Source organism: Taudactylus pleione, unplaced genomic scaffold (genome assembly GCF_031769625.1).
Source record: "Taudactylus pleione unplaced genomic scaffold, aTauple2 ptg000100l, whole genome shotgun sequence".
NCBI lineage: Eukaryota > Metazoa > Chordata > Amphibia > Anura > Myobatrachidae > Taudactylus > Taudactylus pleione.
This window is the reverse complement of record NW_028284502.1, coordinates 4,294,093-4,319,762: the sequence shown is the minus strand read 5'-3', so window position 1 is coordinate 4,319,762 and position 25,670 is coordinate 4,294,093. Positions and strand designations below refer to the sequence as shown.

The window sequence follows — 25,670 nt, the reverse complement described above, 5'->3', positions numbered from 1 at the left end:
AGTTGCCAAAAACTGAAGGTCTCCATTTGGATAACTCCGCCTCCTCTGGCCCTCGCTGTGTTCACGCATATGCACTAACACTGCCCGGCAGTGTAAACTTCCTCCGCTAGTTGTAAGCGTGTATTTTAGGCATCGTGGTTCGGAACATCAGTCCCGGAACTGGAGTAATTGAATTGTTCCAGTACATCGGTATCTACCGTTGCAACTCACAGTGACGTGGAAACAAAGAACTGTTATCTGTGGATCTGTGATTTTCCACAGGTAACAATAAACCTCCTCTACCTAAAAATGGTAGACAAACCAGCAAACAACAATATTCTTACATGTTAATAACATGCTCCAATTGGATTAACATTACTTTTTTCAACTGGTGGCGGGTAAATCATCTCAGTCACTATAGAGTCAGCTGCAGAATTAGCCTTTAAACTCCCATCATTCCTATTGGTTTGTAATGTTACACAGCATCTCGGCCAGCTCAGCTATTCCCTACAGTTGGCAAGCAAACGTATTTAAAGTGTAATGAGGTCAAAGTCAGCTGTCCTTTTGACACAAGGATGGACTTTTCCATTACACAAAACTCTTTAGAAGCCATCAATAAATAAAAGTGTTTTTAAGGGCTAATGGATGAAAATAATTTCTCAGGAGAAGCTACTCAATAAGACTGAGAAAATGTTCCATGAACTCATCAAAGTTAACACATTCTATTTACTGTAGATGCCAATGAAAGATGTTTTGGTGCAATAAAAGATATTGAAGCCATCCTTCTATAAAACAATACACAACCAAATGTAAACAGTAGCTATAGACACCACGTAACCACCAGACAGTACTTAAATAATATTCAATATTATAAGGAACGCATTCATACTGTATGAGCTGGGAATCTTTCGAAGATGTGTTTTTCTTTGTTCAGCGAGTCTTCTTTACACTGCAAGAGATTATGCACATGATTAGTGCAGCACCATGATTTAGGGGTCTATGTACTAAGCCTTGGGGACAAATGTAATAGGATGAGAGTTTAGAAAATGTGAGGGTTTAGCAGTAAAATCTCACATTGGTCGAGTTAGATCTTCAAACTGGGAAAACTTCTGGATGAGAGTTTAAATCGGGAGAGTTCTATGAGTGTAAAAACATGTGAGTTTGCAAGTTCTCAGACTCTATTACATTGGCAGAGTTTAAAAAGTGTGCTAAACTCTCACAATTTATAAACTCTCCCCCTATTACATTGGGCCTTTGGAGAGAGATAAAGTGGATGGAGATAAAGTACTGACCAATCAGCCCCTAACTGTCATTTTTCAAACACAGCCTGTAAAGTGACAGGAGCCAAGGCTTAGTACATATACCCCTGACACTGAATATATTATATAATATACAGTATACACTGTCTGCAGCAAACATTCACTTCTCAAGAAAGTTGTTTTGTGACTTTGACAGTTTTACAAGTGACGAAACAATTGCAAAAAAAACATGAGTCATCTTACTTTAGGTATAAATCACCAGTCTTAGGGCCTTAAGGAAAGCTATAAGACTATTAAAAGTGTAAGTTCCAAATAACTTAATATGTTTTGCAAGCTCCACTGCGTTTAAACAAAGCTATGTCTATTGAATGAGTTGCCCAGGGCTTATCTGATTCTTGAAGGTAATTGATTGTTGTCTGCTCAGAACGTGTGTACAGAATGTAATACTTTTACAGAAATATTGATTGGGGATGGGGATTCTAGATTACCTTTTGAGATTTCCGAGAGCCTTGTTTTTGTCTGTCAAGATTGTGCTGAATGAGCAGAGATTGATCAGTGCGGCAGTCGTAGGTTCCATGTTCCGACTCATCGGTGTAAGTGTCCTTTGTAGAATCTGAATGGGGTACACGTTTATTACAAAAGAATATTGGAACACTGTTTTTCTGGGGGCAAGGTCTTAAATACATTAGCTAGGTGATAAAAGGGAAGCTGTATAATTATTTGTACTCTTTCTGAATTTAGCCATTTTTTTGACATGTAAATGTAAATAAATGTTACTTATTTGCATAAATATATATATATATATATATCACATACATATATATATATATATGTATGTGATATTTCATCTCTCATCCTGCCTACTGCATATATACTCTGCATAGACCTTCATGCAATCATGTGCAGTTTTTAAATGTATGTGATATTTCATCTCTCATCCTGCCTACTGCATATATACTCTGCATAGACCTTCATGCAATCATGTGCAGTTTTTAAATGTATGTGATATTTCATCTCTTGCATAGAATTGTTTTTACATGTATAGTCTATATTGTTCAGTGAAGCATAGTTTATGGTATATATCTGGCCTGGCTTTTGCTCCAACTCAGAGCAAGTTATCTCCTTTGATCAGCAGAGCAATTGAGTCAGTTGTAGCCTGTCTTAATCAAGGATACCACTCCTCTATATTCAGTCTAGGGGCAGCTGGGGCTGTTTGCAGCTGGGGTTAAAAGCACCAAGTGTGATTACATAACAGTTAAACAAACAGTTGAACAAACATTGACCAACATCTAAGGTAATTTCAGATTAAGAAACTGATTGCTTTAAAATTTGACTAAAAATAACAAACCTAAAACTCACCATGTACTACACATTTCTTTTTATCAACTCTTTCCTTTGTATTTTCTCTAAGGATATAACATCCCTAACTCTCCCTGCATCTCCCCTCTCTGGGCACACTGCCGCCCTATTGAGTCACTCACCTCCTCTAAAAACTAATGAGATTTCTTTTCATCAAAAATTGACAATTACAGCCTCATTGTGTCACTATAAAAAACTTTTACACACCTACAACTATATCTACTTCTCCATCCTTCTGCTTTTATTATCTGGTGACATATCACCAAATCCAGGCCCCTCACACATACAGCGGATATACTATGGAATATATATATCCTGCAAACCTCACATGTCTCCCATCACCCTCCAAATCAATAAATGTGCCATATAGAATTCAACTTGATCACAACTTATTATTTTACATCTGAACATCTCTTTACAATAACTGCTTTCACCAATTTCGACATTTACCTGAGACTGCTGGTTCACACGTTAACCACACTCTCTAAATAGCCCCACATGAAGTGGCTTCTGCCACCCGTCAGACTTCACGTAAACTGATATAACAGCCATGGCTTTCCACAAACACCTACAAAAACTGCCTCTTAAAATAGATTGTCAGTGGCGTAAATCTTAATTCAAATGACTTCCACACATACTGTAAAATAGGAATCCAGCCATCTGTCATCCTAACCCTCTGTCCCACGCTCACTGTCTACCCCATCCGTGTCACCCCTGTCTGTTTGCCCATCCCCTTTAGAATGTAAGCTCTCACGAGCAGGGCCCTCTATCCTCTTGTGCTTATCCTTTTTTTACTTATACTATCTGCTCTATACTCAAAAGCACCTAACCCGTGACTTTTGCCATCCTGCTTCTGTTGCAGCAGTTTATATACCATGTACTTGTCTTGTAGTGTCTTAAACTGTATGACACTGTTTTCTTGTTCTGTTCAACTGTTTATGTACTATGTTTCTGTACTATGTAAGGCGCTGCGGAACCCTTGTGGCGCCATATAAATAAAGGATAATAATAATAATAATAATATATATATATATATACAAACTCCAGCAAGAAGAACGGCACTCAGAGACTTGATGCTTGCAAACAAATACCGTGTATTGTCAGTCTACACGTGTTTCGGGGATACAACCCCTTCGTCAGGACCACATACAACAAATAACATATATTCCAAACACCCATTAAATACCCCCCTAGCACCATGCCTGAGCTCCAGTCACCCACAGCGTCCACGTGTCCGGCCGTCGGGCTTCCGCTGACGTACTTCCGGGATCTGCAAGGGTGTGTTGCCATGGTAGCGCATCACTTGCGTTCCATAGCCCTCACTCTCCTGCGTTCCACCGGGTACTGCCGCATGAACTCCCATGGACCAATAGGCAAGTGGCGCAAGGTGACAGGAGCCTGTTTATACAAAAATTAGAACAAGAAAAAAGAAAAGAAAAACATAAAATCAAATAAATCAAACAGTTCAATGAGATACATTAAATGCAACTAATTCAGTAGGAATTACACCAACCTCTGTTAGTACGATAATTCTTAAACCCAAAAGACTTCCAAATGTCATAATATTAGAAGCACGAATTCTGCACATACAAGAAAAAATTCACATAATACCCAATACAAAACTACATAATGCTGTTCCAATTGATTTTATCATTAAGTCCTTTCGGACCAATAGTATCCAATCGAACAATCCATTGCGCTTCTCTCACAAGGAGTCTTCTAGCTCTATCCCCTCCTCTCAATGAAGGAGGTATATGATCAATCATAAAATATCTAAGTGTTGAAAGCGAATGGCCCCTTTCCTTAAAGTGTTTCGCCAGAGCCGTAACTAGACTTTTTGGTGCCCTGTGCCAGAAAGAGCATTGGCGCCCCCCTCATTTTTCTAAGGGACATAATGCACCCAAAAAAGGGGAATGGCTTCATGGGGAAGGGCCAGGGAAGAGATAGGAGAGGCCAGGAGATGCTGGGGATGAAATAAGAGGAAGCTACAAGCAAGAATTATAATAAACAGAAATTTGACAGGCCCAAACAGTGCCCCCTGACCTGTGGTGCCCTGTGCGATGGCACCGGCCGCACTACCATAGCTACGGCCCTGTGTTTCGCCACGGGTTGATCAATAGCGCTACCATTTAATGATAACCGAATGGCAGAACGGTGAGCTGCCATACGCTCACTAAACTTTCTCGAAGTCTGACCAATATAGTTGAGACCACATGGGCATACAATTATGTAGACCACATGAGTACTACTACATGTCAGAACGTGATTAATATCGAAGGTTTTATTATTGTGAGGATGTTTGAATGACTTGCATGGTATCATAAAAGAACATGTAGTACAATTAGTACATTTATAGCAGCCCGGTGGCTTATAATAAACATTGGGTGGATTCGGGACACCCCTCCCAGTGATGTCCGTCTTCACCAGTCTGTCCCTCAGATTCCTGCCTCTCTTAAATGCTGCCAAAGGACGCACATTTTTATACGCTGGTAAATCACTATCAGATGTTACAATAGGCCACAATGCTTTGGTGGCTCTTTTGATAATGGGACTGGCTACTGTATAATTACTGGTCCATGGGATGAACCGTTTCTCGACCCTTTTAGCAGGATTCAATAACATTTCTCTAGACATATCTAGTACTCTAGATTTTTGTACCTGCAAATATCTCCAATCATATCCATGGGCCACAAATCTCTTAATCAAATCATCCAGCAATCCCGAGAGCTTATCTCTGTCACTCGTGATGTGCGCAATCCGCATCATTTGTGACAGAGGCAAGCCCTGTTTTAAGGCCACTGGGTGATGGCTAGAGGCCATCAAAAAAGTATTCCTATCTGTTTCCTTCCTGTAAACCTCTGTTTAAAACAACTCATTCTCAATCGTAATTTTTACATCAAGAAAATGAATTTCCTTACGATTAAATACATACGTAAATTTAATGGGGGATTCTGACTCGTCAATCCTACTCATTAGATTTTCAAAAGAATCCACCCCCCCCCCCGGTCCATAGAAGAAACACGTCGTCTATGTATCGGGTATACCAAAGAGTGCGTCGCTTAATATTAGGGTCATCAAAAAATATATATATATACGCACACACATACATACGAAGACCAGCACTACACTAGTAAAATAGAGAAAAAACATATACCCTGCCTTGGTGGCCTCCCCAGGTAAAAGACTGCAATGCAACGAGGTACTGACAAAGGTACTCACAGGACTTGACGAGCAGTGGTGTAACTAGGGTATTTGGAGCCCAGGGCAAATTTGAAAAGGGAGCCATCAAAAAAATGGGCGTGGTCACTTAAAAATGGGGCGTGTCAACATGACACACCCCTTTATTTTCAAACTGAACATTCCTATCCATATGCACCTTAACCCCAGTAGTACCCCTTATACAGTACCCCCAGTATGCAGTTGTGGTCCCTCTCATGCAGGCCCATAGTAGTGCCCCTTATACAGTATCCCCAGTAGTGGTCCCTCTTATACAGCCCCCAATTAGTTCCCCTTACTCAGTACCCCCAGTAGTGGCCCCCCCAAATGCAGTGCCCAACGTAGTGTTCCACCTTATGCAGTGCCTCCAGTAGCAGTCCCCACAATGCAGTGCGCCCAGTAGCGGTATCCCCTTATGCAGTGCCCTTTATATGGTGCCCCCAGTAGTAGTCCCCCCCATATGCAGTGCCCTTTTATATAGTGCCCCCAGCAGTAGTCCCCCCCATGCAGTTTTCCCAGTAGTGGTCCCCTTATGCAGGCACCCTGTAGTGATCCCCCCTATCTAGTGCCCCCTGTAGTGGTCCCCACAGTGCCCCTAGCAGTAAGCCCCTTATATAGTGCCCCCAGCAGTAGTGTCCCCCACCCATGCAGTGCCCCCAGTAGTGGTCCCCCTGATGCAGGCTCCCAGTAGTGACCCCCCTATCCAGTGGTCCCTGTAGTGGCCCTTCCTATTATTGCTCCCAGTAGTGGTCCCCCGAGTGCAGTGCCTCTAGTAATAGGCCCCTTTTAGAATGCCCCCAGTGGTAGTCCCCCCCCCAAGTAGTAGTCCCCAGTAGAGTAGCCCCCCCCAGTAGAGGTCCTCCCAATGGCGCCCCCAGTAGTAGCCACACCTCCCCCAGTAGAGGTCCCCCCAGTAGTAGCCACCCCCCTCCCCCGTTGTGCAGATAGGTTAAAAAATAAATAAATATATATAAAAATATACTTACCTGATTCCACGCTGCTCCTGCTCCTGTCCGCGATGCCGCTCCCTCCCGCCAGTCCGCCCGGGCTGGCGCGCTCAGCATTACGGGACAGACGTCATGACGTCAGTCCCATTACCCACTGCAGGAGCTGGACGGAAGTCAAGCTCTTGCAGTGGATGCTGCAGCAGTCAATGAGAGTCTATCTGACTCTCATTGGCTGCTGTTTAACACACGCATCGCCGCCACATCGCCGCCAGCGCTGGCGGCGATGCGTGTGTTATACACAGCCTGAGCCCGCCTCCTAGCGCTATTGGGCAAGCGCTCAGGGGGAGGGAACGGGCTCAGGCGTGCAGCACAGGACCGGCGCTGGAAGCCTAGCGCCGGTCCTGTGCAAATGTGTAGCGCTGACCGCACTCATTGCGGTCGGCGCTACACTGGCTAACTAGGGCGGGCGGGCCGGTACCGTGGCCCAGGGCACGAACCCCGCTCGCCCTGCCCTAGTTACGCCACTGTTGACGAGATTCAACTCACCAATTGATCATATTAACTGCCAACGTTTCAATCTCCTGAGGAAAATCTCCAATAAATGAGATTGAAAGGTTGGCAACTAATATGACCTATTGGTGATTGACTGAATCTCTTCAAGTCCTGTGAGTGCCGTCATCAGATATAGATATGGATATATATATATATATATATATATATATATATACACACACTATATTATTATTATTATCATTTATTTATATGGCGCCACAAGTGTTCCGCAGCGCCTTACAAAGTACATAAACAAATAAGTAACAACGACTTACAATACAATACAATGCAGGACACGGACATGGATAATAAACATTGTTATATTAGCGACCCTTACACCCACATAAGCAGCCAAGTGTTAGTTGCCCTAGTGGGGAGTAAGAGATAAATGAAATTACAGTAGGGAGAAGTACAAGAGGGTAGAGGGCCCAGCTCGAAAGAGCTTACATTCTTTAAATGTATTTATATAGTGATGACTTGGGGTAAGTAGCTCGGTAGATGGGTGTCAGTGGTGCAGTGATTAGGTGCATTCCACACATGGCATTCCAGTAAAGAATAAATTAATATGGTGCTTTACTTCCAGTACATCAGGAAACAAAAAATGAACAGAAAATAATAGACAAACCTAGCCCTCACTCAGGGCACTAGCTAATTTCTTGCGCACTCTCTATAAAAGCAGCTAATCTGCATGAATGTCTTTTGGAGATCGGGGGTCGTTCCTGCGGAATGCGGTTAAGATACCACCTCCCCTGGAAAGCCGCCCGTCGAAATCCCGAAGCTGGAAGTTCGACCAGGCACTAAAGAGAGGCGTCTAAATCCCGACACCTATCTTTAGCTCCAAGCCGAATTCCCAACGGCCGGTATCCTGAAAGTAGGTGTTAGCCGCGGGGGTGGGGGGGAGGAGTGAGGGTTAGGTTTGGGCACTCCCAGGTGGACTTAGGGATAGGCTAGGGAAAGGGAGGGTTAGGCACCACTATGGCAGGTTAGGGTTAGGAATCTCCCCGGGATGGTTAGGTTTAGGGTGCGGGATGGGGGTTAGAGTTAGGCACCATTGGGTGGGGGTTAGGGTTAGGCACCACTAAGGGAGGGTTAGAGTACTTACCAGTCCTGGTATTTGGTTTGCCGGGAATAGGTCTGGCGGCATTACATACCGATTCCCTTCCTGCCACATGCAGGACTGGACACTGGCCTGATATAGCTGGCTGCCACAGTTTTCACAAGGATAGTGTCAGAGGTACAGGGATCTCCCTGCCACCTTGAAGGTATGAATCCTGACCACCTGGCCTGCTTCACTCTGACTGCAGCCCCACCTGGACTGTCTGACTGTGGCAGCAATTAGTCTTGAACACACCATTTTTGTTCTGTGTGTGGGCGCATCCCTCCAGCCCCACACTGACTCAGCTGCTCACCAGCGGCATCTGTGCCATATAATGATGCAGAGATTAGCTACATCCATTTCTCATGCTAGCAGCACAGTATAATGGAATCGTTTTTCCTCATTCATGCAATGTTTAGCAGTAATGAACAATAAATAATGAAGTGGATTGTCTAAATGACTATTTTCTTTGACCTTTTACATGGGTTTTGTTTCATATTAATACAACTCCCCTTTGTAATGAATAATGCAGCTATAGGTACCAATTACCCAAGGGGCGATATTCCATTATTATCCTGATCATGTGACAGATATTGTGGCACACCACAGCCTCTAAGCACTCAGCCAGGGAATCCTGACTAACCACCAGAGGATGCATTTGGAAAAATACCTTCTACAGTATGTCTCACTGTCCCACGAGTGCAATCAGGCCTTGCACAGCTCATTACCACCTTTACTACTATGGATACAGACCTGCTCCTGTTCTCAGGCAAGGCAGCAAAGAAAGTTGAAATGATGACCGTTTTAAATAAAACTAATAAAGAGAAAAGACTATTTAAAAAAGGTTTATTCTGGAAAAGTGTTTTACTCCTTATTGCACAAAGGGCCCGATTCAGAGCCGCTCGCAAGCGCTGTGCACTCGCAAGCGGGCCGATGGTTGCCCACTGCGCATGTGCCGCGTCCACAAGCGGCCGGAGGAAAGAAAAAAAAATTAATAATGCCCACATTCAGAGCGAGCGCCCGCCAGCAGCGAACGGCTCTGAAACAGGGCCAAAGACTTTACTGTTAATTGTACATCAAAGACTAATTAATGGCACATTAAATTAGACTTGTCATATTTGAACCCATTCCTAGGCTGCTGATATAAACATACTGTACTGTAAATGAAAAATAAATAACTGTTTTGTGGTATCCTACACTTATGTTGTTTCTTCCTCTCCCACTGGACAGCGATTGATAGAGTATGTGTCACCTTTGAAATGCAAGGCCTAGCTTGGGCAAACATTGCCGGCACTACCATTAGGCCATAATTGCCTATTCTACCAGAATGCCTGAGAGACTTGCACATTTTGGGGACTATACAAGTCTCATAAAATCTACTCACTTCTTCCATGAAGTGTGCAGTCCAGTGGTTTGATGACACAACCAGCTGACGGAAATCGCGACATAGAACAGAGCGAGGCAGAAGCGCAATGATGCAATCCACAGTGCCGTATGCCTCCGCAGTTCCCACCTGCTAGCTGTGCAAAATGAGCTCTGGACCCAATGTCCATCTAGACTAGCACAGGTACGACTGTGAGTACATTTCTGCCAAGGTGCAAGGGTTTCACTAGCAAGATGGGAGTGATTTTGGAGGAGCAGAAGATTGTACAGGATAAAAGAATGAGTTGGGCAGAGTAAATAGAAATAATAATAATGTTTTGAACTGCTTGAGCTTCAAGGAAAAAGTCCATACAGGGACGAAACTAGTTGGAGCCTGCATCTATTCACAAGCACCAAGGCACCGGCAGGTCTGGAAAAGCACAGTGTTAGTGCTAAACAGATCACCCAAGCATTGCAAACACTCTTTGTATGCCACCTCATTCATCTCGCTGAAGATGGAGCGCACACTGCACACTAGCTTCATAGGCAAACACAGGGGGGTTTCCGTCTGCCTGGAAACCCCCCTCCCCAGCACACACCATGACCACAATAGAAATAGTTATATAATAGAATGTTTCTAGTGCTGCATGTTGTTCTCATTATCACAAATTTAATTAATTGGCACCACCTGTGGATCTTTTAAAATGTCAGCCAGTAATAAATATACCTGTGCAACAACTAGGAGATATGGAAAACATGCACTGTTAGGGGTGCACTGCTATAGACCATCTATAGGGTTAATTATTAATACTGTATAGTAATACACTATCCAGTGCTTAAGGAGACCGATATGTACATATATGTCCAGGGCAGTGCAGGTTCTTCTGCTGCTCCCTCAGACTCCCGGACTTGCTCCAGTGCTCAGCAATGGTGCCCACATCTGAAAAAAAACATTCTGCTCAGACAGGATGGACCTACTGCCGCATCTAATGGCTTATTACTGTGATCGCTGGTCCTGTATATACTGGAATTATGCAACACAATATACTTTGTATGTAACATATTAAAGCTGGATAAGTGCTAATTATGCCCTCTTCATGGACTGGCCACACTCACTCTAAAATCAAGCATTTTTAAACCCCCCCTCTAGAAATCCTGCATTTGTCACTGAGCTTATCTATTTAAGACACAAGCGTCAGGGAGAGAGCAGTTGCACAGAGGTGAGAAGGCATCAATTAGGGTAAGGTAGGGTTAATCTCCTGAGGCATTGCACTGCAGCAGCAGGAATCTCACCACCCTGCAAAAAGAGTTCTAACATTATATACCTATGGTACATTTCCTAGGAATCAAATTGCCGTTTTTGTAACTTTTATTTTTTTTCTACCTCCACTCATTTTTATATACTTTTAGAAGTAGATTTTAAGAGTTGGGCAGAGTAAGACCATTCCCTGCACAGAGCAGGTGTATTGGTGCCTACTGTTGCAGAACAGTGCAAAGTTAGGAATTCCTATTGCGGAGAGAGATTATTAAAATGAGTTAGAGAGTGGTACCTGGCTATCCAGAAGGGAGCATGGTTACATTTAACAAAAAGGACTTCATTTTTGCTACAGTTCAGAGCTGGTGGTGTAGTCCCTTTTTGAGTGACCGCTTTTGCACCCCTATTCTGCAGAAAAGATTATTTTAATGACAGGGCTGATTCTAAAGTGGTTGCACTTTTGCACAGTACACCTCCGGCATGCCTGCCGGTATTTACTGTACCTTCTCACCGCCTTGAACTAATATACACTGTACGGGGTATGTCTATAAAATAACAAGACTGTGATTTCACCTAGTAAACAAAGCAGTCAGAACGGGTTCTAACTGCATACAGTACGTAGTAACCTTGAACTTGACTGAACCTGCATGACAAGCAGCAACACTCTATGACGTTCAGTTAATTGTGAGTCGCCATTTATTTTAGTTGTGTTTTTTGTAGTGTTGAAAAAATGCGAAGTTTAATAGTTGAACAACGTGTCAATTTGACATTTTTAGTAACATTGCACAAAACACCAACAGATTGTTTTCAAGTGCTTACTACGGCCTATGGGAATGACTGCCTGTCTCGTGCGCGTGTGTTTGAGTGGCACAAAAGATTCAGCGACAAAAGACAGTCAATGCACTGGAAAACACCGTCATCACCAAGAATGAATAAAGCTTGTCAAATTTCAAAGCAATGCTCATTGTTTTTTTTTAATATCAAGGGTGTAATTTTGCAAGAATGGGTTCCAGAAGGCACAAGAGTAACCAGCATTATTATAAGGAAGTTTTGAAAAAGCTGAAAGAGTCAGAAAGAAACGGCCGCAACACCAGGACAATGCACCTGCTCACTAAGCACTTTCTTTGAAGCAGTTTATCACCGACAATCACATCACTACACTTGAACATCCTCCATATTCGCCCGATTTAGCACCTTGCGACTGTTATCTTTTCCCAAAAGTTAAATCAGTGCTTAAAGGGCCACATTTTGAATCAGTTGATACTATAAAGAAGAAAACGGCAGATATGTTGAAACAACTAACAGAAACTGATTTGCTCCATGCCTTCCACCAGTGGAAAACAAGACTACAGTGATGTATTAGTGCAAATGGGGAGTATATTGAAGGGGACAAACATTACATTTGTAATTCCAATAAATAAAGATGAGTTATTTAATCAGTCTCGTTATTTAATAGACATACCTCGTATATAAATGATACCGACCAGTACCTAGAGGAGAATGGAATCCCAGGACGGAAATGAAAATAAATAGAAAGAGTGGGCAGTTTGGGAGAATATGCAGAAAGGGCATAAAGCAAGCTATATAGGCATTAGAAGATTGACAGAATAGGAAAGAGTCACTACCAGAGAAACATCAGACAGGAGAAGGCCAGGAGTCGGGGGAGGCAGTCATATAGTGACAGCCAAGGTGAGTAGTAAATCAGGCTGGGGTCAATACAAGGCGCAAATCAAAACAAACAGGATGCAGACGAGATTGAAGCACCGACTACCAAAAACAGAGCAGGATTTTTTAGCCAAGCCACTACTGGGAAGCTACATTCTCAGTCTCTTGCTATATTCGGCCTAAAGCAGCCACCTTTCCATTCAGGGCAGTCGCCAAATACTAGGGTATCCCCAGGACATGGAATAGAACAATGAACAGCAGAACTACAGTAAAGAAATCCAAGGTAGAAAAGGCCAGGACAGAGGAATGAGGGCAATAAAATCAGCACCAGGTACACACAGGCTAAACAATAAGACAGGGAAGAATATAAAGATACAAACTAAAAGGAAAGGGGCGTAGTTGGGGCTTGGATGCATTAAGTTCAGATCCAAGGATACAAAGCAGGACAGACCCACAAAGTATCTACTGCTTGGGGTAGCTTAGAACTCATTTCAGCCCACTCGTTAAAGTAGAGAAGACAGACACAGAATGGAGAAACCATATACACAAAACCCGCTACAATATCCTACAGTATACGTGAAGGGAATGCGGTCAGCATCCCAACAAGCGGGATGCCGTCTGCCGCAACCCCGGTGTCGGAATCCCGAACGTAGAGACATCACCGGCACCGAAATCCAGACATGACGGATGCCGACGTCGGAATTCCGGCAGATGGCATCCCGATCGTAAAGACATCGCGGTAAGGTGAGTATCAGCCGCGGGGATGACGACTTAGGTTTAGGAGCCCCGGGTGGTTTTAGCGTTAGGCATGCAGGAGGGGGGAGGGGAGGTTAGGGTTAGGCTTCGGGCAGGGGGGGTTAGGTTCAGGCACCACCTGGCAGGTTTAGGGTTAGGCACTAAGGGGGGAGGGTTAGGCACTAAGGGGGGAGGGTTAGGTTTAGGCACTTACCGGGGGGGTTAGGGTGCAGGGTAGGGAGAGTTAGTATTAGGTTACAGGAAAGGAGGGTTAGGGGGTAAATAGGACAGGGGAACATTACTCAACGTTCCCCTGTCGGGATTTCAACCTTCGGGATGCCGCTGTCAGTGTACTGACAGCCAGCATCCCGTCCATTGGTATTTCATACTGATTCCACGTGAAGCATAGAGATCTTGGGCCCAAAATCCTGAAAGGACCTTAACATACTGTATGCCCATGTCTAATGAAAAACAGTGTTATATTTGACCTCATATCTTACTCAGATCTGAAGCAATATAATTTCAAATGACACTCATACCGTATATGCCATATGGTAATGTGTCTTATTAAGTTAGACACAGTCTGATATCCTTGTCACTGACACAAAGTAAAACAATATATATACTGTGAGAGTAAATGATTTCAGTAACTGTGGTAACTATAACTTACTGTACTAGTGCACTGTTATCTAATCACACCAACATAAAACTGTTTTTTTTATAATTGACAGTAATAAGCACTGTTCCCCTAACCTGATCATTCTGGAGATCAATATGATAAAATTGAATTCAGACTATAACTTTCTCTGTATAGGTTTCATTACAGTAGGAGTTAACATTTTTACTTCACATAATTTTGTGCTTTTTATTGTTTGCACATCACCAAAATACCCTGCAATACTGGGTGGAACAAACAATAATATACACTGAAACAAAGGATTCAAAAGTCCTTGCTCAAACAGGCTTACAATCTAAAGGGTAAGGGAATATGGGGGACATGTATTACAGCGGCACAGATAGTGCCGCTATAGCTCCTCCTGCTTTGTCTCTTTACCGAGGCGAGGCAGGAAGCAGAACCGACGAGATGTAAGAACATCACGTCTGCCGGAGTGAGGGAGTGAAGACTCCCTCCTCGGGAGATACCTGACAGAGCCCACAGCGCATCAGCCTAGTGCTGAGATCTCGCACATGCCCAGTGGAGTCAGCCGGGAGGTGAGACACAACTTCTCACCTCCCGGCCGACTCCACCGGGCATGTGCGAGATCTCCCAAAAATCACAAAGTCTCACGTGCAGACCGGAGCCGGCAGCTGCCGGAGCCAGGGGCAGTGCTGTCCCTGCTGTGATGATAGAGCAACGAGAGCAGCAGCTGTCAAAATTGATAGCTGCAGCTGTTGGAATGGTCAATGCCACTACTGTTCAAACAAAGAATGCCGATATGCTAGGCAATCTTGTAGATAGCCGTGCCGATAATGACAGGGGTGTGTAGCTACCCTGTCATTCTGCTCGCTTCCCTGTATTACTACATGTAGAAAAGTGGAAACCTCTGCACTTAACGTGCGTAGTTACTGGTTTTCCCCCTACCACCTCTTCATACATTTCACCCTATGTGAGCAGGGCTGGAATGCGGCAGGAGGAAGAGAGGTCCCTGCCTTGAGTGTAGAGAGCCTACATACAAATTACTGTATAATATTCGTTCATAGGGCAGGTTGAGATCTGATTTCTGAAAAAAGTGTTTTCTGGCAACTCTTTGGTGCATGCTGACATACAGTACCGGAAGCCCAGATCATTACATTACAATGCTGGGATGCAGGGAAAGCTCTTACAAGATCTCCGCAATTGTACACTGATGTCACATTACTGGAGGAATAGTTGCTCTCTGTATGTTCACAAGGTTCTGATTATGTGAAATCTATGCACATCCTATCAGAATGGAGAGGGAGTGGCCAATACATGGACATGCCAATGAACAGCTAGCAAGATTACACACTATTCACCTCCATGCTCGGCCGATGTTCACAAAGTTGAGTGAGTTTTTGGTACTGCGCGTGCACGAAAATCCCTAAAAACTCAATTTGCGCATTAAACAGAGTGTACGCACAAAGGCGCTGTTGAAATGTAAATGCATGGTATCAGAAGTGTCTTGGAAAAGTGATTGGCGTTCCTGGTTGGTTACTGGGAGGTGGCCAAGCGCACACACAGTGATGGTCCATCCTATGGGCGTGATAAGGGAGTGTGGTGGGCGGGTCGATGAAAGTGGTTGCATACACAGACACTTCACCGCTCACATTGGACTCCATACACGGATGGGAAAACTGCACATGCCATAGAGCTGGTGCAAGGGTTGATGGAGTGAAAGGTGGCCCAATCTGTATTTCAGCGCCTCTGCAGGCTGACCGTGTGCTTTTTTGTCCTCGCACGTACAGACGCATGATGTACACCAGGGATTGTAGCTGCATTTGCATAAAGCTGCAGACTGGTGACTTCCAATAGACACAGCCTCCATCCACCTCTGAATCAACCCCTATACTGTACCTTTCATCATCACCACTGCAAAATCTGATAATTGTGAGTATTGTGGCAACACACTATTGGCAAAGGTGTATAGTCACACGATGCTGGGGTTATGGCCGATTCACGATGGGAACTGTCACATCTGCAGGACTGGAACTTGCCCATCTTCTACCCCTCTCCTAAATCCATTGTATCTCTTCCCTTATATACATGGATCATGGATAGTTAAAAACATTTACTATATATTTGAGAGTTCTGAGTTAAGTGCCTGTGATATATATCATCCATTTAGTTTATCATTTTATTTATGCCATATTTTATTTATCAGGTTTGTCATATTTTATGAGGTTATATTTTTCAATAAATTCTGGTTTGCACATACTCCGTTTTTTTACTGAATCTTATTATTTATTAGCTCACTGTAGCTCTGTAAATGTGTAAGTATATCAGCTCTGTAATTGCTTAAGTATATCCGATTCATTGCGTTTTAGCAATCTCGTCTTCATAGCTGCTTCAGTTAATACTTTAGAGATACATTTATACTTCCCTAAATTATCATGACAATCCTTCATATCATCTCCTCCATCAATTACTCATATATCAAGTCTCCAATAACCTAACATAACACCAACTCCTCCATCAATTCCCAATATAGTCATGTCCCCATCAATCCCCATATCACCAGCTCCTCCATCAACTCCCAATATAGTCATGTCCCCATCAATCTCCTATATCACCAGCTCCTCCATCAATTCCCAATATAGTCATGTCCCCATCAATCCCCATATCACCAGCTCCTCCATCAACTCCCAATATAGTCATGTCCCCATCAATCTCCTATATCACCAGCTCCTCCATCAATTCCCAATATAGTCATGTCCCCATCAATCTCCTATATCACCAGCTTCTCCATCAATTCCCAATACAGTCATGACCCCATCAATCTTCTATATCACCAGCTCCTCCATCAATTCCCAATATAATCATGTGCCCATCAATCCCCCATATCACCAGCTCCTCCATCAATTCCCAATATAATCATGTGCCCATCAATCCCCCATATCACCAGCTCCTCCATCAACTCCCAATATAGTCATGTCCCCATCAATCTCCCATATCACCAGCTCCTCCATCAATTCCCAATATAGTAATGTCCCAAGCAATCTCCCATATCACCAGCTCCTCTATCAATTCCCAATATCCCAATCAATCCCCCATATCACCAGCTCCTCCATCAATTCCCAATATAGTCATGTCCCCATCAATCTCCTATATCACCAGCTTCTCCATCAATTCCCAATACAGTCATGACCCCATCAATCCCCCATATCACCAGCTCCTCCATCAATTCCCAATATAGTCATGTCCCCATCAATCCCCCAGTATACAGTATATCATGTCCCCATCAAAATCACCATATCATCATCATCAATTTCCCACATAGGCATGTCTCCCAGAAATCGACACTATCACCATCTCCTCCAACAATCTATACTAATATAATAAGAACATTGTGTCTATCTGTTTGTATCTGTTTGTTCCAAGTTGGTGCAAAAACTACTGAACCGATTTTCATGATGTTAGAAACTCCTACAAATAACCAGCATTTTGTTTCGCCTTGAATTATCAAGTAAAAGCTGAGCAACAACAAAAGCTACATTTATTGACATGATCAATGCAAGAGATGGTGTGGTGCCATGCGCAAGGTCAGTAAAGGGGTGGGGGGGAGAGGTGTTTTGGGCCGACGTTCACTTGAATAGGATAGGCTACATAGCAGTCTGTGCACAGGGCAAACAGTAACATTGGTTTCTCATCGGTTAAGTGGAGATAGCAGAGGGGAGCAGGGCCTGGATGGTAGTTTCAGTGGATGACCATTAGTTTGCTGCAATGCATAATAGGGTGGCTGAAAATTGCAGTTAAACTATTTAGCAGTAATTCGTAGTTCAAGTAATTGTCCAGTAAAAATAAACTGTATCCTCTTGTTGCTGTGTTTTTCTTCTCTCCTCTCACTTCAATTTTGAGCTGGCAAGTGGACCATGGATCTTCAGGGTGGTGCTTGCTTAAACATTTGTGAAAGCATTCACCACAGACTTCTGATTGATCATCACCAGTGTTCACTTGAAAAGTGTTGGACATACAGTATCTCTCATGTGAGGGGATACAGTCAGGAAGCCGACGGTCAAAATGCTGACCGCCGGCTTCCCGACTGTCAAATCCTGGCAAGGTACTAATGACAGGCGTCGAAATCCCGACGCCTGTCATTAGACCAATGCCGGGAACCTGACGCCCGGTATACCGAACAAAGGCAAGCCGGGTGTCGGGCGCGGGCAGCCGCACGGGGAGGGGAGGGTTAGGTTTTAGGGCTCCCAGGCGGACTTAGGGTTAGGCACCCCCCCGGGAGGGTTAGGTTTAGGCTAGGGGAAGGGAGAGTTATGGTTAGGCACCCTTGGGGGGAGGTTAGGGTTAGGCACCTCCCTAGGAGACTGAGGTTTAGGCTGTGGGAAAGGGGGGGTTAGACACTTAGAAGGGGGTTTGGGTTAGGCACTAGGGAGGGAGGTTAGGGTTAGGCACCCCTAAAGAGGGGTTAGGGTTAGGGGGCGGAGTAGGGTTAGTAAATACTTACCTTTACAGCTGTCGGGATCTTCTCTGCTGCCGGTCTTCCGGCGTCGGGATTTGAACATACTGATCCCCATATGAGGGACCTGTGCTACTGCACATGGCATACAGCTCTCTCCACCCTTTACACAACCATTGGAAGTGATCCCAGTGAGTTGGAGGAAATAGTGGTGTCAAATATTTATTGAAAATAATTACTATGCCAAATGCCAGGGATGTTTCCAGGACTTAGTGGACTTGAGACTTACATAAAACCCCAATGATTGCAGCAATGTTTTATGTATTTATTGGTTTACATTGACTTTATGGTTTGCTATATGTGTAAACCTGTGTTGTTATCTATAGGGACAAAAGTACAGTATTTTATTGTATGATGGATGGAAATATCAGTGTTTAGTGTTCTGTATGAACAAAGAACTATTGTGATGACGTACAGTATTTATGTGTAAAGCCAGATCCTGCACTGAGCAAAATGGAAACAAAGACTAGGCTAAGTAAGTTTTTTAAGATTCCAGGGTGGACAAGCGTCATAGGGCCTGATTCAGCAGAGGACGGATTTGCAAAGCCGCACACAAGTGGCTTTGCAATTCCGTCCTGCAAAAATGCAAATGCAGCTTGAGGTGTCTGACACCTACTTGCTGCATCTGTGACCGAGGTAGCAGCCTGGGATCACCATAACGACCATCGGTTGTGATGGTTGCCCCTTTGGTCAGGCTGCGGTAGCTGAAGCTTACCGCAACCTGCGAGGCCAGGAAGTCTGCGTCCACTGACGCAGATCTGGGCCTTGGCACTCCTGGAAAATGGGGGCGATACACCCCCATTTCGGGGAACGTGGGCCGTCCCTGCCCCGCCCCGCAAACGCCTCTGTCTGTCAAGTCAGAGGCATATGGGACCCTGCATGTGATTTCGCAGGACCCTTTCTGCAAGTGCGCAGATTCCTAATAATCTGGAGCCTGCAATAAGCAGGCCTATAGACGACACAAGGAGGGTCAGAGTATCCTATAATGTCAAAGAGTGGGGTTTAATTACAGAAGCAGAACAGGTCTACTCTATGTGCAGCAAAGCCATATGGACTTTTAATGTAATGTGATATGTGCATCTACAAAGCGCTCATTAGTAACTTAGAAAACAGGTGAGTTTTGACATTTTAACATTGCTTTGCTATCTTCTGTCGTTACAGTACATACTGTAGGTAGGCTGAATAAAATAAACACAACATTCATCAGCTTCTACTGTACATGCACTATAAACTCATGCTCTGGTCATACAAGGTACAGAAAATATAATTAATGTGAATTCCTTTTAAAAAATATTTTCAATTATAGAATGAAAAGCTCACTACATAACGGCATTCATTAAATAGCTTATTGCATCTTTTTTTTTTCTTTTGTTTATTATATCTAAAGTCGTTACTGTGGAGTTCAAATAGTCAAATATAATTAGGGAGCTGTATAGCTAACACTGTAATCGTAATAATCTTGTTGACATGGAATTAACACAAGAATGCGTTCAGTAAAGGATTCACGGGAAATGTCACATAAGTGAGCTTTTGTACTGCAGCAATCAATGAAGCTGAATATTCACTGTAGAGCTACAGTATGTATAATTCTATCTTAAAAGCTTAACTGTTTTAAAGAAAAAAAAGACATGCTTATTCTAGGCTCGTAACACAATAAATAAAAATAATTTAATGTACATGTAATTAAAGTAAAACAATCAGGTTAACACATTCTTGCCTACTTTTGAAAACTAGTTTCAGGGAGATTATAGTTAGTAGTAGAATGCGGAACGCGGTGCTCTGTTAAGGGGAATTGTCATGCTCTGCTCAAAAGGCGTGTCTAATTCCACCTGTGGGCGTATCTATTGCCACTCAAGACATGACTAACTCCACCTGTGGGTGTATCTATTACCAATGGTTAATCATGGTTTTGCCCACCGATGGTCAGCCCTACCCTAGTAGTGACTGGGCAGCGGGCCAATCAGATTTGGGAGCGGGGAACCACTGGATCTCGGTTATCAATGGCAAAACCTTCAGACAATAGTGGTTAACTATCGATGGTTGGTAATCATCGATGGTAGATGCCCACCCATACTTTTTGGAGAGGTAAATTTAACTATATGGATGCTGTGTGGGCCCCCCTGGAACCAGGGGCCCGTGTACACTGCACACCCTGCACAAATTGTAGCTATGTCAATGACTATGGCTCTAGTCAAGACCTCTGGTGTCTGACCACTCTAGTGGCTTGCCATGCTTCTGAGGTTGACCATGCCCCCTCTGACAGCTGTCCACACTCTCTTCACACTCTATTTCATGGGCCCCTTCCACTACATCCCCCTGGTGGAGACACTGCTTCTCAAACGCACATGTTGAAATTATTATTTTGATTTTTAAAAAATGTATATTAAAATAGGCATGGCACTATTATCAGCTTTCCCTAAAGACAGGTGCAGAAACATAACGGGTGTTGGAGGTGAATATCGCAAAAACATGACTTTATCGCAAATACAGGTCTCCATTGATACATATGGCGGAAAAAAATATTTGGAAATGACGATAAAAAGCAAAGACTGTATTATTACAGGGTTTTTTTTTTTGCGATTAATGATACATCAGCCCCTTAATGTTAGAATGTGTTGATGTGAATTACAGATGTGTCTTTACACATCTTTGCTGCAGGCGTGCTAAAAAAACCTTCTCGGCGCACCGGTTCTCGTGAGATTCTGCTAGTGCCAGGCGTAGTGTTTGCTGATTCATTTTATATGTGACACTTGTATATCGGTGTGAGACCGAGTCCCCGAATCTGTATACAAAGTGCTACAATGTAGCGCCTGCAGGTTTTTTCATTCCAAGTTCCGTTGTGCTTCATATACAGACTCAGGTGCACACAGATAAACAAGTGGCGCATATCACATTAATCGACGCTAGAAGAGTTGCATGGGACCTGACGGCTCACTAATGCCAGACAAATCGCACTGTGGGCCTGATTCAGAGCCGGACGCTATTTGCGCTCGCTCGTCCAGAAAAAGGGGCTGGCTATTTAAATTGACCGTTCGCTCTTTGCGGTCTGTTGATGCCTCTATGTCTGAACGATCGAACAAAACATGCGGACGTTTTTTTGTAAAAAACGCCCCCTGGCCGCTCGCATCATACGTCATCTCCGCTATTTATTAGATTAATCGAGTACATCGAAAGGCGTCTGAACTGCTCGCAGTGCTTGTGGTTGGATTTTCCTACCGCAATCATGCGAACAGTTCAGGCTAAGAGACAACCAAGTGACATGGTCGATGACGCTGCTTTGTTAATTATGCACACCCTTAAAACGCCCGTTTTGACCTTTTGGCACGCCTGCGTTCGGATCTCCACTCCTCGTTTTCAAGCACCTTCCCCTGTTACCACCCACAAACGCCTCATCCTGTCACTCAAATTAGCAGGCATTCGCTATTTTGCGAGCACACGATTTTCGGCCGCACTGACTGGTTCGCGCATGCGTACTAAAACCCATACGCATGCGCAGATGTGCGAACATCGCTCGGAGCGAACGAGCGGCCGCTTACGAGCGGCTCTGAATCAGGCCCTGTGTGCCATATTGAAGCTAGATGTATGAGGACACATCTATACACAGCAAATAATCAATGATAGTGCAATAAATAGCAACTAACTATGGCCAAGCCCTTAAGCTGCATACACACGTAAAGATTTTCTGTCCAACCATCCAACTCAGTGGCAAACGCAAGATTTCTAGAGGGGGGTTTACAAATGCTTGATTTTAGAGTGAGTGTGGCCAGTCCATGAAGAGGGTAGAATTAGTACTTAACCAGCTTTAATATGCATCATACAAAGTATATTGTGTGTCATAATTCCAGCATATAGAGCACCAGCAATCACTGTAACTCATTAGATGCGCCAGTAGGGTCATCCTGCCTGAGCTGAATGTTTTTATTGTAGATGTGGGCACCATTCCAGAGCATTAGAGCAAGTCCGGGAGTCTGGGAGCAGCAGAAGAACCCAGCACTGCCCTGGACATATATGTACATATTGAGCTCTATAGTAGCACATCCCTAACAGTGAATGTTTTCCAGATCTCCTAGTTGGTGCACAGGTTATATATTACTGACTGATACATGTTAAAAGAATCACAGGTAGTGCTAATTATTTCATTTGTGATACTGTGAAGAACATGCAGCACTAGTAACATTCTATTACATTACTATTTCTATTGTGGTCATGGTGTGGGCTGGGGAGGGGGGTTTCCAGGCAGACGGAAACCCCCCCTGCGTTTGCCTATGCAACTAGTCGATTGGTTGGAATGAAAATCTGGTAAGGTATGAAAGCAAATGACAATCAGCAATTTGCTCCCAAATGCCGGAAAATGGACAAAAACTGTTGTTTGAACAAATTGTTTAGATCAAACATTTAACAAACTTGTCTGAACGAAAAATCTGTTTTCTGGCATTTAGGAGTAAATTGCTGATCATCATTTACTCCCATACGTTACCAGATTTTCATTCCAATCAACTAGTTGGATGGTTGGACAGAAAATCTTTACGTGTGTACCCAGCTTTAGAGTGACTTCTTGTGACTCTCTGAGGTTTGGCTAGCAATAAATGTTTGTGGGACCTGTAGTTCCACAAAGGATGGCGAACCCAGGCTGCTGTATTATGGAATGTAGCTAGACTAAATTGGTCATAGCCCCTTTTACATGACTTTACACAGGAGCCTTTGCAGCACACTGCAGTCTGTTTACTGTAACCCCGCTGATCACTGCAGTAAGCTGTCACAGTAATAAAAAAGCTTTCTAATATTCTTATGTTACAACACTGCAATTGTCACACTGCGTCCTCGCCTTCAAAGCTAACAAGGAAAATAAATAAAACATTACTAGAAACAGCAAGCCTACACGGAAATCAAAATTCAGCCACTGAAATTCACTGTGGGCAGAAAATACTTAACTCGAAATATAAAGACACATATCTCAATGACTAATGTATTTGAAATACCATATAGTCAGGACAATACAACATTTCCCGAAGCTGCATTCACAGTATTATCCGTAGTAAATGTGTCCATTACTTACTGCAGTGTCAGATGTGCCTAGGAGGCAGCATATTATTGGTGTGCCCAGTGCTTCAGTGATTGCCATGAAAACTTGTATCTTCCTCTGTCCACCACATATAAATGCACCAGGAATCAATTGAAGTTAAACAACTGATGTTGTGCAAGATTATTGGAGCTCTTACTATATTTTGCAATTTTATATATATATATACACACAGTATATATATAAAGTTTCTGTCAGTGTTTTCTGTACTGAAGTATTAACTCTGTTTAAAAGCAGATTTCTCAAATGATGATAAGATGTTACAAGCATTTGTCATTTGTTCTTCTGCTGCCTTTTGGTTGAAATGCAGCACTCATGAGTGCTGTTTAGTTATATCTGTTTAACATTGATATTTCATAGTGTTTAAACCAGGATCAAATTGACTCTAAGGGGTAAATTTACTAAGATTCGAGATGGTCCCTATTTTCAATGAGATTAATCTCGCTGGAACTCGTCATAACTGGGTTGATTTAATCACTTTTTATCTCTCAAATTTAAGAACAGGGGATTTGAGGCAAATCGAGTTGGCCGATGGTGAAGCAGAAAGAGAAATCTCTTCAGGGTTTTTTGCAGATTACTCACCCGAAATTGCAGAGTTTTCTCTCTGCCTAGCTCTCCCGAGCAAGCATCCTGCACATATCAGTGAGATATGTGTAAGCTGCTTGTTTATTTTACCTGTAAAAAAAACGGGTAAAATTATGTAAAGAAAATTATGTAGGTGTCCCCCCCCCCCAAAAGAATAACCAGCCCCGGACCTGTCAGCCTGTCCTGGTACCTAAAATTACGGGGAACAAAATGAGTAGGGTTCCACCGTAATTTAGGAACCAGCACCTGGCTGCAGGGCCATTCCTGATTTTAAAAATAGGGGGGGTGGGGATTGCACAGCGGTTCCCCTATATTTAATACCAGCACCGGACCAAACCGACCGGGGTGTAATGCCACAGCCAGGAGACCCTATTACCAGGTCTCCAGGGCCAAAGCATTATCACCCCAAGTCGATCAGGCCACGCCGGGGATCTCACGGGAGGTGGGACCCCCTAAAAAAGCCCCCCCCCTCTCCCGAAACCCCAGGTTTGGTCTGAAGCCCGGGGCTCTTCCCCGCACCCCTGGACTGTGGGTACGGGGGTAATAATGTGTAAAATTAAAGAAAACTATTGTATTTTACAATGGAACTACAGGTGCCAGCATGCCTACCCTTTGGCACTTGTGGAACTACAAGTGCCAGCAGGTGACCGGTACCCGCACCTCCTCTGTAAAACAGTTAAATAAAGACATAACACACACACCTTACTTAGTACAAGTTTAATACACACATACCTCAATCACATATACTTACCTGTACCAGCCGGTCTGTCCACTTGTCCCAAGTAGAAATCTGTGTGCATGGCCCTGCAAAAAATATCCTACACTTGCCTCCATCCTGGCGCTGCTCTCTGTAGCATCCACGATCTTGTTAAAACAAAAATACGACTTACCTGAACCAAGCCAAACAGACGTAAGTATATGCTGTTACATATACTTACACCTTGCAAAAATGATAGATGACCGAAGTCAGCTGTAAATTCTCACGGGCCCCTAGCCAATCAGCGGCCACTTTACATGTAGCGGCCGCTCATTGGCTGGGACCCACGTGGAACCAGCCAATGAGCGAACACTACATGTAAAGCGACTGCTGATTGGCTAGCGGTCCGTGAGAAATTACAGCTGACTTCGGTCATCTATCATTTTTGCGAGGTGTAAGTATATGTAACAGCATATACTTACGTCTGTTTGGCTTGGTTCAGGTAAGTAGTTTTTTTGTTTTATCAAGATCATGGATGCTACGGAGAGCAGCACCAGGATGGAGGTGAGTATAGGATCTTTTTTGCAGGGCCATGCACACGGATTTCTACTTGGGACAAGTGGACAGACCGACTGGTACAGGTAAGTATGTGTGATTGGTGTATGTGTGTATTAAACTTGTATTTAATACGGTGTGTGTGTGTGTATGTCTTTATTTAACTATTTATTTTACAGTG

The 25,670-nt window shown here is 43.6% G+C and overlaps 1 protein-coding gene across 1 annotated transcript in view; it reads right to left on the bottom strand.

The window, feature by feature from the left end:
• The window catches only part of ANO3 (anoctamin 3), a 377,773-nt gene that overhangs the window by 219,527 nt on the left and 132,576 nt on the right, over positions 1-25,670 (bottom strand). Inside the window, exons 3-4 of the mRNA XM_088470460.1 lie at positions 1,727-1,851; positions 869-928 (exon numbers count right to left, since the gene is read on the bottom strand). Of these exons, the coding sequence (XP_088326586.1) occupies positions 869-928; positions 1,727-1,851 (185 nt within the window). The remainder of the gene's footprint in view (positions 1-868; positions 929-1,726; positions 1,852-25,670) is intronic.